The sequence below is a fragment of the Peromyscus leucopus genome, chromosome 22 (genome assembly GCF_004664715.2).
Source record: "Peromyscus leucopus breed LL Stock chromosome 22, UCI_PerLeu_2.1, whole genome shotgun sequence".
Classification (NCBI taxonomy): domain Eukaryota; kingdom Metazoa; phylum Chordata; class Mammalia; order Rodentia; family Cricetidae; genus Peromyscus; species Peromyscus leucopus.
The window spans coordinates 1739246-1755213 of NC_051081.1; the positions used below are offsets into that span (position 1 = coordinate 1739246).

At 59.8% G+C, this 15968-nt stretch overlaps 1 protein-coding gene across 1 annotated transcript in view; it reads left to right on the plus strand.

Moving 5' to 3' along the window:
• Positions 1 to 4976: 4976 nt before the first annotated feature.
• Zfr2 (zinc finger RNA binding protein 2) overlaps positions 4977 to 15968 on the plus strand; it is a 17130-nt gene continuing 6138 nt past the window's right edge. Inside the window, exons 1-4 of the mRNA XM_037198259.1 lie at positions 4977 to 5051; positions 11333 to 11567; positions 13242 to 13332; positions 14064 to 14405. Coding sequence (XP_037054154.1) covers positions 4999 to 5051; positions 11333 to 11567; positions 13242 to 13332; positions 14064 to 14405 — 721 coding nt within the window. The 5' untranslated portion in view covers positions 4977 to 4998. The remainder of the gene's footprint in view (positions 5052 to 11332; positions 11568 to 13241; positions 13333 to 14063; positions 14406 to 15968) is intronic.

Here is a 15968-nt window from a genome sequence, read left to right on the forward strand (position 1 = left end):
CGTCCTCTGAGCCCATCACCCTGGCTCCCTCACTCCAGGAACAGCCATGGTCTGTGTCTGCGCAGGCATAGGTCAGAGGTCAATGCCAGTGTCCTCCCTCTCCGCCTTGTATTTTGAGGCAGGGTCTCTACACCTGAAGCTAAGCGCAGAGTCCAACAGCCGCGGTCTCTGCCTCCCCAGGGATGGGATTACTTTGTCCTCCAGCTTTATTTCGTGTGTGTGTGCGTGTGTGTGTGTGTGTGTGTGTGTGTGGTGGTATCGTGTTCCCCAAAATATTGTCACCCTAATAAACTTATCTGGGGTCAGAACAGAACAGCCACTAGATACAGAGGCCAGAAAATGGTAGCACACACCTTTAATCCTAGCATTCCAGAGGCAGAAATCCATCCGGATCTCTGTGAGTTCAAGGCCACACTGGAAACAGCCAGGCGTGGTGACTCACGCCTTTAATCCTAAGAAGCGAGCCTTTAATCCCAGGGAGTGATGGCAAAAACAGAAAGATATATAAGGCATGAGGACCAGGAACTAGAAGCATTTGGCTGGTTAAGCTTTTAGGTTTTGAGCAGCACAGTTCAGCTGAGAGCCATTGGGATGAGGACTCAGAGGCCTCCAGTCTGAGGAAACAGGATCAGCTGAGGATCCGGCGAGGTGAGATAGCTGTGGCTTGTTCTGTTCTCTGATCTTCCAGTTCACCCCAATACCTGGCTCAGGTTTGATTTTATTAATAAGAACTTTTAAGATTCACGCTACATGTGTGTGTGTGTGTGAGAGAGAGAGAGAGAGAGAGAGAGAGACAGACAGACAGACAGACAGACAGACAGGGACCGAGAGGCTCTGTCTGTGTAGCCTGGCTCTCCTGGAACTCGTCCCAGCTCGGCCCCCGAGTGCTGGCATCAACGCTGTGTGTCACTTGTCCACTCGGGCCACCTTTTTGTCCCTGTGTGGGGTGTGTGCACTGTGTGGACTTTCAGGGAGGGAGGTCAGAGCCCCCCCTTTGTTGGAGTTGCCCCCCTTCCCCCATGTGGGTCCCAGGGAGCAAAGTCAGGTGGTCGGCATGGCAACAGCTCCGGGTTCCCAGAAGCCACCACACCTGGCTTGTGCCATGGGTGCGGGGACTGAACTCGTGGTTTTACTGCCTGCGCGTGACCCCCTGCCGCCTCCCGCGCCCCAGCGGGGTGCTGCGTGGACTCCCCAGACTGTCTGGTGGAAGCGCTTCGCGTTGGAGGCCGGTGTTGCGACACAGACACCCCCCACACACAACTAAGGACGCCCCCAAACCAAACTCTGGCACCCACAGGGCCACATCTGTGAAATCATGATTGTTCCCGTTTCCATATTGACAACAGGATTCCAGGGCCCAGTCACGGGATGCCACCCCTAGTCGGCTCCCTGATCCCGACACAAGGGCCACCAGCCTGTCCTGGCTGTCACTGCCGGGCCATCTGCGGCTGGCGGCTGGGGTGTGTCCGGCAGCCGGGGAGGACAGGCCGGCAGGTGACCGCGGCTCCTGCAGCCGAGGGAGGCGGGGCCGACTCCCATGTCATCACCCATTCATGGAGGAGCGCCGGCAGGACAGACACACAGAACGGAGAAAAAACGACCCCCGTGTGCTCCAGGCCTCCCCCGGCGCAGCTGAGCATCCATTGTGTCTGCACGGAGGGGGCTCGGGTCCCTCATGCCGGGCGGGGTGTGGGCGGGAACGACCCCCATCCGCACACTCCCAACACTGGGTGTGGTGGGTCTCCTGGGCGCCGGCGACAGCGAGGGACCAGGAACCCCGGCGACTCCAGGAAAAACAGCTCGGGTCCCTGGCCCGGTGGCCACGGCTCAAAACCTGTCCTTTTTAATGTATGTGCGATTTTGATGCCTCCGAGCCCGCAGTCAGGGTTATAAATAGAAAGCATCCGACACCGCATTGGAGGTTTACCGCCCCCAGGATGCTCCGGCTCGGCGCTGGGCTTTTAATCTCTCCGCTCTGCACCCCGGATCCAGCCCCGGCTGCCCGCCCCGGCTGCCCGCCCCGTCGCAGCATCCACACCGGGAGCCGCCAGCGTCTCCCGGATAAACCTTTCCCCCGGCTGGGCTGCTGGCCCGGGAAATGACAGGTTACATTTCCTGTCTGCAAAGGCCCCACTCACCTCGGCGGCGGCTCCCGCTGTCACTGAGACACAAAGGCGCGCCGGGCCCGGATGCAGGCGGGCATCTCCCGGGTGGTACCCAGGCCGGGGCCTGGCGGAAGGATGCTCAGGGGCGAGTCCACATCCGAGGAAGGTCACCCAGGGCGACGTGGCCTGCGGCCCCCCGGCCCAGCGGGAGAAGCGGTGCCGGGTCAGCAGCAGCACCCGTGTCCCCCCGCGGTCCCGGTGTCCCCCGCCATCGCAGCCCCGGGCCTGCGCGGCTTCGGCTCGCTCCTGCCCCGATGGCTGAGGCTCTGCTGCCCCCAGATAGTGAAGGAAGCCGCTTTTGTGTGCAGGGGGCGGGCCCAGGCCTGACAGACAGTTCCAGCCCCCTGCTCGCATCCTCCTCTCCCCATTGGCTGAGGGGAAAGCACGGCTCCCAGCCACGTCCCGAGCAGGTGCAAGAAGGAAGAAAAATCCCCTGAGATGGTGCATCGCTCCTATGCAAATCCAAACCAGAGAAAACAAAAATAAATGGACGAGCAGCCGTGGCCTGGTTCCCTACGGGTGGGGGCGGGGAGCCTGCACGGCTCTGGGGCGGGGGAGGCGCCCTTGAAACCATCTTTGGGGGCAGAGACACGGAGGTTTCCAGACCCCCCTCAAGGGTGAGTCAAAAGGTGCCCAGCCCGGGCGAGGCTGGGTTTTGTTTTAGATGGATTGGGTCGGGATGCCGCGGGGCTGCGCCCCCTGCAGGCTTCCAGAGGAATCCAGACGAGGAGGGACGGCGACTGCGGAGGGCGCTGAGGCAGGGGCATTGCAGCTCAAGGCCAGGCAGGGCGGCGCAGTGAGGCTAAGGTCAGCCTGCGCGAGACCCCATCTCGGAGGTGGGAAGAGGGGTTCGTGCGGATGGCTCCGCGGTGAAGCGCTTGCTGTGCGAGCCTGGGACGCAGGGCCCGGGGCGGAGCCCTGGAGCCCGCGCGGCTGGGAGCCTGGGGGAGGGGCCTGGGGAGCCGCGGAGGAAGACACGTGACAGCGGCCGCGGCCTCCGCATGCGTAATGGAGCTCATGCGCACCCCACAAAAATTTAAGTAGAAAGTTGGGGGCGTGGTCAGGGTGGAGCCCCGCCTAGAATTCCCAGTGAGGGGCTGGGGGCGTGGTCAGGGTGGAGCCCCGCCTAGAATCCCCATTGAGGGGCTGGGGGCGTGGTCAGGGTGGAGCCCCGCCCAGAATCCCCCAGTGAGGGGCTGGGGGCGTGGTTAGGGTGGAGTCCCGCCCAGAATCCCCCAGTGAGGGACTGGGGGCGTGGTCAGGGTGGAGCCCCGCCCAGAATCCCCCAGTGAGGGACTGGGGGCGTGGTCAGGTGGAGCCCCGCCCAGAATCCCCCAGTGAGGGACTGGGGCCGTGGTCAGGGTGGAGCCCCGCCCAGAATCCCCAGAAAGGGGCTGGGGGCGTGGTCAGGTGGAGCCCCGCCCAGAATCCCCAGTGAGGGGCTGGGGGCGTGGTCAGGGTGGAGCCCCGCCCAGAATCCCCAGAAAGGGGCTGGGGGTGTGGTCAGGTGGAGCCCCGCCCAGAATCCCCAGTGAGGGGCTGGGGGCGTGGTCAAGGTGGAGCCCCGCCTAGAATCCCCCGTGAGGGGCTGGGGGCGTGGTCAGGGTGGAGCCCTGCCCAGAATCCCCAGAAAGAGGCTGGGGGCGTGGTCAGGGTGGAGCCCCGCCTAGAATCCCCAGTGAGGGGCTGGGGGCGTGGTCAGGCCGGGGCGTGGTCGGGTGGGCGTGGTCGGGTGGGGCCCTGGCCCGGTCTCCAGGAGGTGGGAGCCAAGCTCCTCCCCGGTCCACGCAGAGCCGATCCCGCCCCACTCTGGTCCCCAGGGCCCTGAGGGAACAGTGACAGTTGGTGTCACTTCCTTCTCCCCGGAACTGACGTGACCCCCGGGCCCGGGCTCTCCCGGAGACGTTGTTCCCCCGGCACCTAAGCTGGTGCCGTCCACACCGCATCTCCGACTCTCAGGACGGCCGCCGCCGTCCGTGGGTCACACCGCCGCCGTCCGTGGGTCACACCGCCGCCGCCGTCCGTGGGTCACACCGCCGCCGTCCGTGGGTCACACCGCCGCCGTCCGTGGGTCACACCGCCGCCGTCCGTGGGTCACACCGCCGCCGTCCGTGGGTCACACCGCCGCCGTCCGTGGGTCACACCGCCGCCGTCCCCACTCCCACCTCCGCATCCTGAAGCTGCCTCCCCGTCCGTCTGTCTGTCTCAGGACGCTGCCATGCTGTCCTCAAGGGCCGTCCCTCCCTCCTGGAGCACGTCTCTGGGTTCCCTTCCTTCTTCTGGGCTGAGTAGTACTCCGCTCTGTGTGTTCCCTCCAGTACGGGTGCAGCACTGTGCCCGGCTGTAGAACGAGTCCCCGAACAACCACCCGTGGGGACACGGGGGTGGGGGGCGGAAAGCAGGGGAGAGGAGACCCCACGTGACCCCGACAGGCTGCCGCAGGGCGTGCCGGGAAGATGTGGGGCTGGAGGCCACGCGTGCTCAGGACAGGGGTGGTCACGTGCCGCTCACGTGCCCGCTCGGCCTTCTGCACAGAGGGGACGCGGGCGGGCGATGCGGGCCCAGGGGCTTCCTGCCGGGCTGGACGGGGCGGGGCCTGCCCGGGCAGGGGCGGGGCCTGCGGAGGGGCGGGGCCAGGCGGAGGGGCGGGGCCTGGCGGAGGCCTTCACAGAGGTCGGGGACCGTGGGGAGGGGCGGGGCCGGGCGGAGGGGCGGGGCCAGGCGGAGACGCTCAGGGCTGGGGATGGCGGGTTGGGCGGGGCTTGGGCGGGCGCGGGCGGGGCGTCGGGCCCGGCCGTGACGTCACTCCCGCGGGCTCCGGGAGGACGCGGACATGGCGGCCAGCAGCTCTTCCGGCCTCGCGCAGGGCGCCGGCCCGTCGTCCAGGTAACGAGCCCCGCGGGCGGCGGGACGCCCCAACCCCGTGGGACGCGGTCATGAGTCACGGGGAGCGGGGCGGGCCCGGGGCGGGGCGATGGCCCCTGGGGTCCGCGGGAGGGCGGGGCGGGGTAACGTGGATGATGGCTGGGTGGGGGCGGGGACCGTGGGGACGCGGCCGGCCGGGGAGGCACCGACCTGGGTCGGGGAGCGTGGGGCCTGCAGGACGGAGCTGGGGGAGGCGCTGACCTCAGAGAGGACTTGAGATCGCGGGGACGGGGTGGGGGTTCCGGTCTCTGGTGGAGGGGGGTCCTGGTGTCTGGTGGAGGGGGGTCCTGGTGTCTGGTGGAGGGGGAGTCCTGGTCTCTGGTGGAGGGGGTCCTGGTGTCTGGTGGAGGGGGAGTCCTGGTGTCTGGTGGAGGGGGGTCCTGGTGTGTGGTGGAGGGGGGAGTCCTGGTGGAGGGGGGTCCTGGTGTCTGGTGGAGGGGGTCCTGGTGTCTGGTGGAGGGGGGTCCTGGTGTCTGGTGGAGGGGGGTCCTGGTGTCTGGTGGAGGGGGTCCTGGTGTCTGGTGGAGGGGGGTCCTGGTGGAGGGGGGTCCTGGTGTCTGGTGGAGGGGGGTCCTGGTGTCTGGTGGAGGGGGGTCCTGGTGTCTGGTGGAGGGGGTCCTGGTGTCTGGTGGAGGGGGGTCCTGGTCTCTGGTGGAGGGGTGAGTCCTGGTGGAGGGGGTCCTGGTGTCTGGTGGAGGGGGGTCCTGGTGTCTGGTGGAGGGGGGCCTGGTGTCTGGTGGAGGGGGGTCCTGGTGTCTGGTGGAGGGGGGTCCTGGTGTCTGGTGGAGGGGGGTCCTGGTGTGTGGAGGGGGGTCTGGTGTCCTGGTGGAGGGGGGTCCTGGTGTCTGGTGGAGGGGGGTGTAACGAGGACTATGGGGGTCCAGCCCCTCGACAGTCCCCTCCCAGGGTCCGCGGAAGGCTCTATCAACCAGCTGAGAATCTTTAGGGTTAGGTAAATCAGTCTAGGCACTCAGAGTTCTTTGATCCATTCGCTTTAATTCCTCTGGCATAACATCCTTTAAACACAGCTTCAGTTCTGTTCTCATGTCTAGCTCCTTTCTTGCCTGATTTCTCTCTATATTTATCTACGGTCCCCTCTAGGTTCTATCTTAATTCCTTCATCTAGTTCTGTCCCTTCTAGGTTCTCATCTATCTAGTTCTTTCCCCTATCAGCTCCTCTCCTGTCTCCTTCTCTCTCATCTGGCTCTTCCTCATCTTGTTCTTCCCCATCTGGCTCTTCCTCATCTTCCATCTCGTTCCTCTAGTCCTCTCTTTTAGCTCCTTAATCTAGTTCTTCCCCATCTCAGCTTGTTCCTCTCAAGTTCTTACCCATCTCGTTCTTCCATTCTCTTCTCTCTTCTCCCTCCTGTCCTCTGCTTTACAGTTATATATCTCCCCAAAATCACAATCCTCCCCTCCACCCAGGACACTCAGCCTGAACTTCCTCAGGCAGTGATTGTCCACTATCAGGATCAAATGGAGGGTTGATAAGAATTACAAAGAAGGGCACTAGTTGTTAATTACCATTTGTGACCCAAAGGGGAAGTGACTAATGAATTAACTAAAGGCTAAATATGGGTAACATCTAAGAAGAGGGATCTTACGTGCACAACTATAACCTTAAATGTGTTTGGTAATGGATGTTAAAAATCTATAAGTTGCTAGGTCAATGGGAGAAAATAAAACTGTCTTTTTTCCTGTGGCTCCTATCTGTCCAAGCTGTCTGCCGTTTTTCTGCAGGGTGGGGGAAAGTGTGCTCAGTCTCTAGGCAACCTGTGTACAGCTAGATGCCTCTGGTGATACAGGGAGGCTTGAACTGGGAGTTCTGGCTGAGCATAGCTGTTAGCACAGAAGTTTATCTAAATATTCCTAGAAGTGGTTAGGTAAGTAGTTAGAGGTCTATAAAGTTAGTAAGGCTGTAAGAAAGAAGGGCCTAAGCTAAATTGTGTAAAACTATTACTTAGTGTCCACCTGGCCTAGGCGGCGTCCTCTTGTGAATTTACTGTAAGTCAGGAGACTTGTACGTGGGCTGCTATCACTTGTTAGTCCTTGGAAGTTGGGCGCCCCCCTGGGTGGTGTCTCCTTGTGGAATTTAAGTCAGGAGACTTTCAGGTGGGTTGTTATCATTGTTAGTCCTTGGCAGTTGGGCGTCCACCTGGGTGGTGTATCCTGTAGTCCTTGAAAGTGGCCAAGGGAGATATCTGATTCCAGAGAAAGCCTTTCCCTGAGGCTGTTCTCCAAATTACCTGGAATGTGTATGTCCAGAGAGTGCTCAGTCTACACTGTTAGTCCTTCTTAGGGAAAAGTCAATTGGGAAAACTATGAAGGCACACATGATTTTCATAACAGAATACAGCTGATATATAACAAGCCAAGTAACACCAAAAACTCCTTGGGATTTGGCTTCCTCTGGAGGAATTCCATGATCCCTCCAGGTAGTGACTTTGCCATAACCAGCTGAGTTCTTATGATATATTCCTGCGGCCCGCAGCAGGGGTCCTGGTGGAGGGGGGTCCTGGTGTCTGGTGGAGGGGGACCTAGACAGGTAGGGTGAAGTGAGGCTCTGGTCTTTGGAAGTCAGTAAAGTCCGGGCCAGATGGCCCAGGTTCCAGTCCCAGCTCCTAGGGAGGGAGGCTGAGGTGGGCAGTCTGGAGTTCAAGGCCAGCCTGAGGCCAGGCTGGTGGACACACGAGTCTGTCACTGCCAGGTCAGTGAGGGAAAAGAACTTGGACATGTGCCAGGAGTTGGGGGCTGACAGCTGGGGACACATCCCCCAGCAGCGGGTGTTCTGTCGGGTACGGTGATGGCACACGCAGCTGAGAGCTGGTGGGCCTCGGCGTGGACAAGCGCTTGCTGCCAAGCCTGGCGACCTGACTCCAGTCCCTGGGACTCAGGCTGAAAGATTAACTGACACCTGCAAATTGTCCTCTGTCACACACAGCGTGCACACATAGGGAAATGAGTGGTTAGGACAGAAACCCACAGCCAGCAGCAAGTCGGGGAGGCAGGGGTTTATCCGGCTCACACTTCCACATCACTGTTCGTCACTGAAGGAGTCAGGACAGGAACTCAAGCAGGGCAGGACCCCGGAGGCAGGAGCTGATGCAGAGGCCATGGAGGGAGCTGCTGACTGCTTGTTCCCCATGTCTCAGCCTGCTTTCTTACGGAACCCAGGACCACAGCCCAGGGGTGGCCCCGCCTGGGCCCTCCCCCATTGATCACTGACTGAGAGAATGCCTTACCGTGGATCTCATGGAGGCGTTTCCTCAGCTGAGGCTCCTTCATCTCTGATGACTCCAGCTTGTGTCAGGTTGACAGATCTGGCACAATTGATCTCTTGTCAAACTGACACACTGATGTGACACTACTTAGCAATAAATTCTTCTGTTTGTTCGCCCCAAGGTCTCATATCACAGTATAAAACATACTACAAACTTCTTTTCCAATCAAATGGTTTAAAATTCAGTCTCTTTGGGACTGGAGAGATGACCCAGTGACCGCAGCACAGCAGCGGGCCTGAGTTCGGTTCCCAGCACCCCGAGTAACAGTGACTCAGTTCAGTAGATCTGACGCCTCCTGTCACCTCTACAGGCCCCAGAGCACAGGTGCTGCAGACTTCCTTCAGGCAAAGAACCCGCACACACAAAGAAAAACAAACCGTTTTAAAATGTAAAATAAAATCCAGTCTCTTTAAAAGTCTGAACTCTGAGCCAAGCAGTGGTGGCGCACGCCTTTAATCCCAGCACTTGGGAGGCAGAGGCAGGAGGATCTCTGTGAGTTTGAGGCCAGCCTGGGCTACAGAGCGAGTTCCAGGACAGCCAGGTCTACATAGAGAGACCCCGTCTTGAAAAACAACAACAACAGTAACTGAAGTCTCTGTAAAACTCCAAAATCTCTTTAAAAATTCAGCCTCTCAATTGTGGGCTCCTGTAAAATCAAATGAAATTAAACTCTTCTTCCAAGAGGAAAGAACCAGGTCCCAGTCACAGTTGGAACAAGTTAAAAGCAAACTGCAATAGTGTGACTAACTCACGGTTCAGTGTCTGGGACTCCCCATCTCCTGGGCTCCTCCAGGGGCCCAGGTCACTTCTCCAGCTCCGCCCTCTGCAGCCCACACGGCTTGTCTTCCAGGCTCCGACTCCACCACTGCGCTGTCCTTGCTGGTAAACCTCAGTTTCTTTGTGTGACCCCTCAGTCCGGGGCCTTCGCTGCACCTTCACCCAAGGCCTTTCCCGGCCCCTCACAGTGTCGAGGCTCAGCTGCTCTCCACGACCCCTTCAGGCCTTCACAACCAGGACCACCTGGGTGACACACATTACCAAGTCCAGCTGCCAGTGTGAGGTGCAGCCTGGGCCGCCTCTGGAACACAGCCCCTGTGTGCTCGCTCACTCTGGAAACACTCCCCAGAAGATTCCCGCTCGCTGGGACTGACGTCTTGTTAATCACTGCTGATTCTTCAGCTCCAGCCGACCCCCAGGGGTCTTCGCTTCCCTCTGAACCTCCCAAGCCAGGCTCTCTGCACCGCTCTCTGGTGTCTGTGAGAGTGTCCTCCTAGTTCTCTGGTGGTGAGCACTCCGTGGTTTCCCCAGCCCCCCCAGAACATGGCCAGGTCTGCCTCGGCAACGCCCCACCAGCCTGGTACCAATTTCTATCTCAGTCAAGGTTACTAAGTAAGGAAACATGGGAACAAAAGCAGTCGGGAAAGGAAGCCTTTGCTTCAGCTTAGGGCTTCACATCACCGCCCCTCATTGAAAGCAGCCAGGACCCCGGAGGCAGGAGCTGATGCAGGCCCTGGAGGGAGCTGCTGACTGCTTGTTCCCCATGTCTCAGCCTGCTTGCTCACGGAACCCAGGACCACAGCCCGGGGGTGGCCCCGCCCACAGTGGGTGGGACTCTCCTCTATCAATCACTAATTAAGAAAATATCCTCCAGGCTTGCCTACAGCTCTTATGGAGGCATCGTCCCAGTTGAGGCTCTGTCCCCTCCGATGACTTTAGCTTGTGTCAAGTTGACATGAAACTGTCCCCAGGAGCCACTCCAAAGGCCTCTGCCTGTCCCCAGGACCACACCCCTTCAGTAGGCCCAGCCTGCTAGTTGTCACCTGCCACCCTTCAGGCAGCTTCTAAGCCAGGCCCAGTTTTTGAGTCTTAGATGTGCTCACCGTGGTGGCAGCCTTCAACTTCTCAGGGGGCCCCATGAACAAGCCCTCGGGAGCCCTCAGCTGGGACCCCAGTTTTCACTGATTCAGAACTCACAGCCCACACCATGGAATGTTGGTGTCACGGGCCGGCGTCATCTCTTGCTCCCACCCGCCTTCTCTGACCTCAATGTCCCTGGTGGCCAGGGATTCTCTGAGCTGCCCCTCGTGGGTCGAGCACACATTGGCATGCAGGTGGCTCTCGGGTCCGTCCCTGGCAGAGTCCTCCCAGCACGTGGAAGGTGAAAGCAGGAATCCGGTGATAGTTCCGGTGAGCCTCCTCTGCGGAGCAAACTAACAGTGAAATCACATCCCCGGCTCCCCGGAGGGCTTCCTGGTCCTCCTGGTTGGACAGCTGGGTAGACATCGATCGAGGTACTAGGGACCCTGCGGAAGATCAGGGGCTGAGAGGTGGCCCTGTTCCCAGCATCTGCTGCCCTTGCATAGGCCAGGAGGGTTGATTCCCGCACCCACAGGGTGATTCACAATCTGTCTTCAGTGACTGAGCCTGGCGCCCTCTGCTGGCCTCTGCAGGCACCAGCCACACAAGCGGTAATGCAGGCAAAATACCCATATTCATAAAACAAAATTAGAAACACAACTCACCGTAGCCCAGGCTAGCCTAGAACTCACAGTCTTCCAGCCTCAGCCTCCAGAATATCTGGGATAGCCAGGCCTGCACCGCCATGCCTGGCCGTAAGAACTTTCACCTACCTAGGTTTTTTGGGTTCTAACTGTGAATATGGAGATGAACAGGGGAGTTGAGAGCCCCGTTGGCGAAAGCGCCCGCTGTACAAGTGTGAGGACCCGAGTTCGAATCCTCAGCACCCATCTACAGTGTCAGGCATGATGGCACACACCCATGCCGCTGGCGCTGGGGGGCAGACACTGTCCAGGCCATCTGGTTAGTGTGAGCTCCAGGGATGATGGTGTGGTCTACGGCCACATGGAGTGAGGGGCTGGCCTGGCCAAGTACTGCTCTGTGGGTCGCAGGTTGTGGAGACCCAGTTAACTCACTCTGCCTTTTGTGTTCTGGTGGCTCCAGCACCCAGCCATCCTCGGCTTTCCCCCTCCCAGCTGCTGGGGCCGGCCACGCCATGCAGTCCACCCCTGGAATCCAGAGCACCGCCAGCCGGGCCCTGGCCCCTGCCACCCATCCGCCTGCACCCGGAGGAGGAGTCCCCGTGGGGTATGGCTGCTCCCAGCCCCGCGCCAGCCAGGACTCCACATCCAACAGCCAGGGCCCTGTGCCCGTGGCCACCGCTGCATCCACCCACCAGGTATCACAGCGCCACCTCGTGCAGCGCCCATGCGTGTGTTGCCTGCATGCGTGTCTGCGCACACATGTGTTCAGTGCCCACGGGGGCCAGAGGAGCGTGTGAGACCTCCTGGAGCTGGAGTCACAGAGGGTTGTGAGCTGCCACGAGGGTGCTGGGCACTGAACCCGGGTCCTCTGTGGAAGCTCTCCAGCCCCGCACGCCACGAGGAAATGTGCACCGCACGGGGACATGCGTGGTGTCCCTGACATCAGCCATACCAGAGTTGTGTGTCTAGGGTCAGGACGGGCGCGCGGGGGGTGGGGGTGGGGTGACAGGAGCCACCACGCTGACACCTCCCAAGGGACACTGACATGTACAGGGCCGCGGCCTGGGGTGGTGGCCTGGAAGGAGCCTGCGTGCTGAGGGCATCTCCTCCAGGGGCCGCGGTCATGGGGGCGCTAGGACTTGGTGCCAGCTGTCCCCCCCCCCCACAGCTCCTGCCACCCGCTACCATCCCTGATTCACGTTGCCAACACTTGGGGGCGCCCTGACTCAGGCCAAACCTGGACCCTGGCTTCACCCTGAGAAGGATTTGGGGTCAGTGGCTGTGGATCAGAGTTGAGGGTTTCACTGGAGAGGTTTTAATAGGGGCGTAAGCAGGAGGGCTGAGGTGGGACTCGGGGAACCAGTCCCACCCAGTGCAGCTCTGGCTTTCTGGGCGGTCTCGGCGGCGTTGGTGGCGTTCGAGTGCTCTGAAGGGATGCAGAGCTGCTAGGTCACAGGGCCGCAGCCTCGGCTATGGTGAATGGCCGGACCTGTGGTGCCTGGGTGTACCACGTGTCCCAGGAGGGCCCGCTTCGGTGGCGCGGCATTCCTTTCCCTGCTCATGCGCTCCTGACTTCAATCCTGTGTCAGTGTCTCAGGTCCTCCGTGGAGGCACAGGCCACCATCTGTGTGGGGAGCTGGGTCATCCTGGGTGGGGTGATACAGCCTCAAAAAAAGCCAAACCAGGGTCCAGGTGCAGTGGCCACACCTGTAACCCCAGCACTCAGGAGGCAGAGGCAGGAGGATCTCTGAGTTCAAGGCCAGCCTGGGCTACAGAGAAACCCTGTCTCGAAAAAGGTAAATAAAAGGGAAAGTGGCCGGAGGAAAAGGCACTTGCTGCTGGATTTGATGACCGGCATTTGATCCCTGGGACCCACATGGTGGACGGAGAGAACTGACGTGCACAGATGTCCTCTGCCCTCCGTGTGTGCTGTGACACCCCATGCTTACTCAAGCTCACAAAACACACAATAAATTAATAATAAATGAAGTGGGTTTTTAATGGCTGGGAGTGTAGCTCAGTGGGTAGCACACTCGCCTGCCCAGCACACAGAGTTGTTGGTTCCGTCCCCAGCACCGCAGAGCTGGGCCCAAGGGCAGCGCCTGCAGAGTCAGGAACACAAGGTCACCCTTGGCTGTGTGGGGAGTTCGAGGCCAACCTGGGCTATGAGAGCATGTCTCATCAAAACCCATTGCATGAGCAGAGTCCAGACCACAGGGCTGGCCTGTGCACTGCCCTATGTCCCCACTGTCCCCCCCAGTGTCCCCACTGTCCTTAGTGTCCTCCCACTGTCCCCCCACTGTCCCCAGTGCCCCCCACCTCCCTGAGCTGCTTCCTCTTCTCTGTCCCTATCCCGTGGGACCCTCCAGGAGGACAGTCACAGCTGCCGAGAGTCTAAGGGGACCAGGAGCCGCGCGGACACACTGCAGCAGCCAGACCCAGCCTCGCTCTGCCGGCCAGGTGGGTGTCGGGTCCCCTGAGGGTCTGGGGTGGCCACATCTGAGTCGGCAAGAGCAAGCGGGTCTCCTTTCGGGTAGACTCCATCCTGTTTTCTTATTTTTCATTCATTTATTGTGGTTTGGTTTTCTGTTTGTTTGCTTTTTGATTTTTTGAGACAGAATTTATCTGTGTACCCCAGGCTGTCCTGGATCTCACTCTGTAGCCCAGGCTGGCCTCAAACTCACAGAGATCGACCTGCCTCTGCCTTCTAAGTGCTGGGATTAAAGGCGTGCGCCACTGCTGCCCAGCAGTCTTAGGTCTTTTTGTGTTTGTTTTTATAACATTTATTTTTGACTGTGCATCTGGGCACGCGTGCAGGGTGGAGGTCAACTTCCGGGGGGTGGTACGCTTCTGTCCTGTGGGTCCCAGAGATTGAACCCAGGTCATCAGTCTTGGCCACAAGCGCCCTTATCCACTGAGCCGTCCTGCCAAAAGCTCGCGGCCGGGAGGGGCCCCGCATCTCCCCGTGGGCACGGAGGTCTCAGGCTGGTCAGAGGCCATTGCAGACCAGCGGGGCCCGCTTAGGAAGACTGACTCGCCGGCCTGACTTGTCCTAGAGCCACATGGTCACGAGTGTCAGCCTGGGCCGCCGTCCCCACCTTGGCCCACTCTGTCCCCTGTGAGGCCCCCCCATCCCCCCATGCCCCTGCTCCGGGTGCCTGGCTCAGTGTCCATCTCGCCCGCCCTCCTAGGCCCAAGCTCCCAGCGCTCCGACCGCCCACCGAAGCCCCAGCAGGGCCCGCAGAAGCAGCAGGCGTCCCCGACGGCTCCCCTGGGCTCGGACTCCTGGGGTGGCCCAGGCCTCGGGCCCTGGGACCCCAGCTTTACCAGCGATGCGCTGCCGTTCCTGGACAGGCTGCCGAAGCCCCAGGCGGGCCCCAGGCCGCCCTCCATGCACTACTGTGAGGTCTGCAGGGTCAGCTGCGCGGGGCCACAGGTCAGCACCGGCTGCGGGCCGCTCCGTGTCACCGTGGGTCACCGTGTCAGAAGCCGTGGCGGTGTGGTTTCTCCTGTCACGCCCGCAGGGAGGCAGGGTGGGCTGGGGTGGGGTGGGCTGGGGTGTGGTGGGGACCAGGAATTGGGGTCAGTGAGTCCTCTACAGCCCCGGGCTCTTCCCAGACCCTGTAACCACTGTTCCAGGGGACCAGCGGCCTCAGCGGCCATGCGGGGCGACTCACCCCACGCAGAATTCAATTAAGTTTACTAACAATGTGGTGGAAAAGAAAGTACCGAGAGATAGAGAACTTGTCAGAATGATAGGCTCGTATCCAGAGCCTTTATGTCAGAAGTGTGCCGTGACCACACACACAGACACACACCACACACACGGACATGTGGTTGTAGCTAGAGTTTTCCTGCCTTGCCCACAGGACAAATCTTTGTCACCCGCCAGTCCCACAGCCGCTCAGACCCAACCAAGTAAACACAGAGACTTATTTTGCTTACAAACTGTATGGCTGTGGCAGGCTTCTTGCTAACTGTTCTTATAGCTTAAATTAATCCATTCCTATAAATCTATACCTTGCCATGTGACTCGTGGCTTACCGGTGTCTTCACATGCCGCTTGTCCTGGTGGCGGCTGGCAGTGTCTCCTCCTGCCTTCCTGTTCTTTCTTTTCTCCTCTCTGTTAGTCCCACCTATACTTCCTGCCTAGCCAGTGGCCAATCAGGTTTTATTTATTGACCAATCAGAGCAACACATTTGCCATACAGACCATCCCACAGCACAGCCAAGTGCAGACCATCTCAGACCCCGGCACTCAGGCCCCTGGTCCTAATCATCCTCTATGTGGACCTGCTGGGTAAAGCCACGAGGAACCCGAGAACAGGCTCCCACAGGACAACAGAACATCCCACAGCATGTGGTGATATGTTAATGTACCCCAATAAAGCTTACCTGAGGATCAGAGGACAGAACCAGCCACTACATTAGACACAGGCAGTGGTGGCGCACGCCTCTAACCCAGGAGGAAATATGGCAGGACACAGAAAGGTACACAAGGCGTGAGGAAACAGGAACTCGCTCTCTTGAGGCTGAGGATGTCGCAGAGGTAAGGACTGGTGGATGCTGCTCTGCTGCTCTGGTCTTTCTGCTTTCCCCTGATATCTGGCTCTGGTTTTTATTATAAGATCTTTTAAGATTTGTGTTAAAAAAAAAAAAAAAAAAAAGGAACGCTGGGCAGCTGTGGCGCACGCCTTTGTACTTGGGAGGCAGAGGCAGGAGGATCTCTGAGTTCGAGGCCAGCCTGGGCTACAGAGGGAGATCCAGGACAGGTGCCAAAACTACACAGAGAAACCCTGCCTCGAAAACAAACAAAAAGATTCGTGTTACACACACACACACACACACACACACACACACACACACACACACACAGGTTTGATATCAAAACGGAGAGAGCATTGAGGTCCGTCTCTGTAGCCCAAGCTGGCCTTGATCGTGTAATCCTCCTGCCCCAGCACCATCTCTGTTTTAGTCCCCGAGTCAGCAGCCACTGGTGCAGGTGTGGTGTCTGCGGTGCATAGTGTGCCTGCACCGTCAGCCCGTGGTCGCTGAGGATCCTGACTGTGCTGAACGAACTAAGAGTCGGTATTACG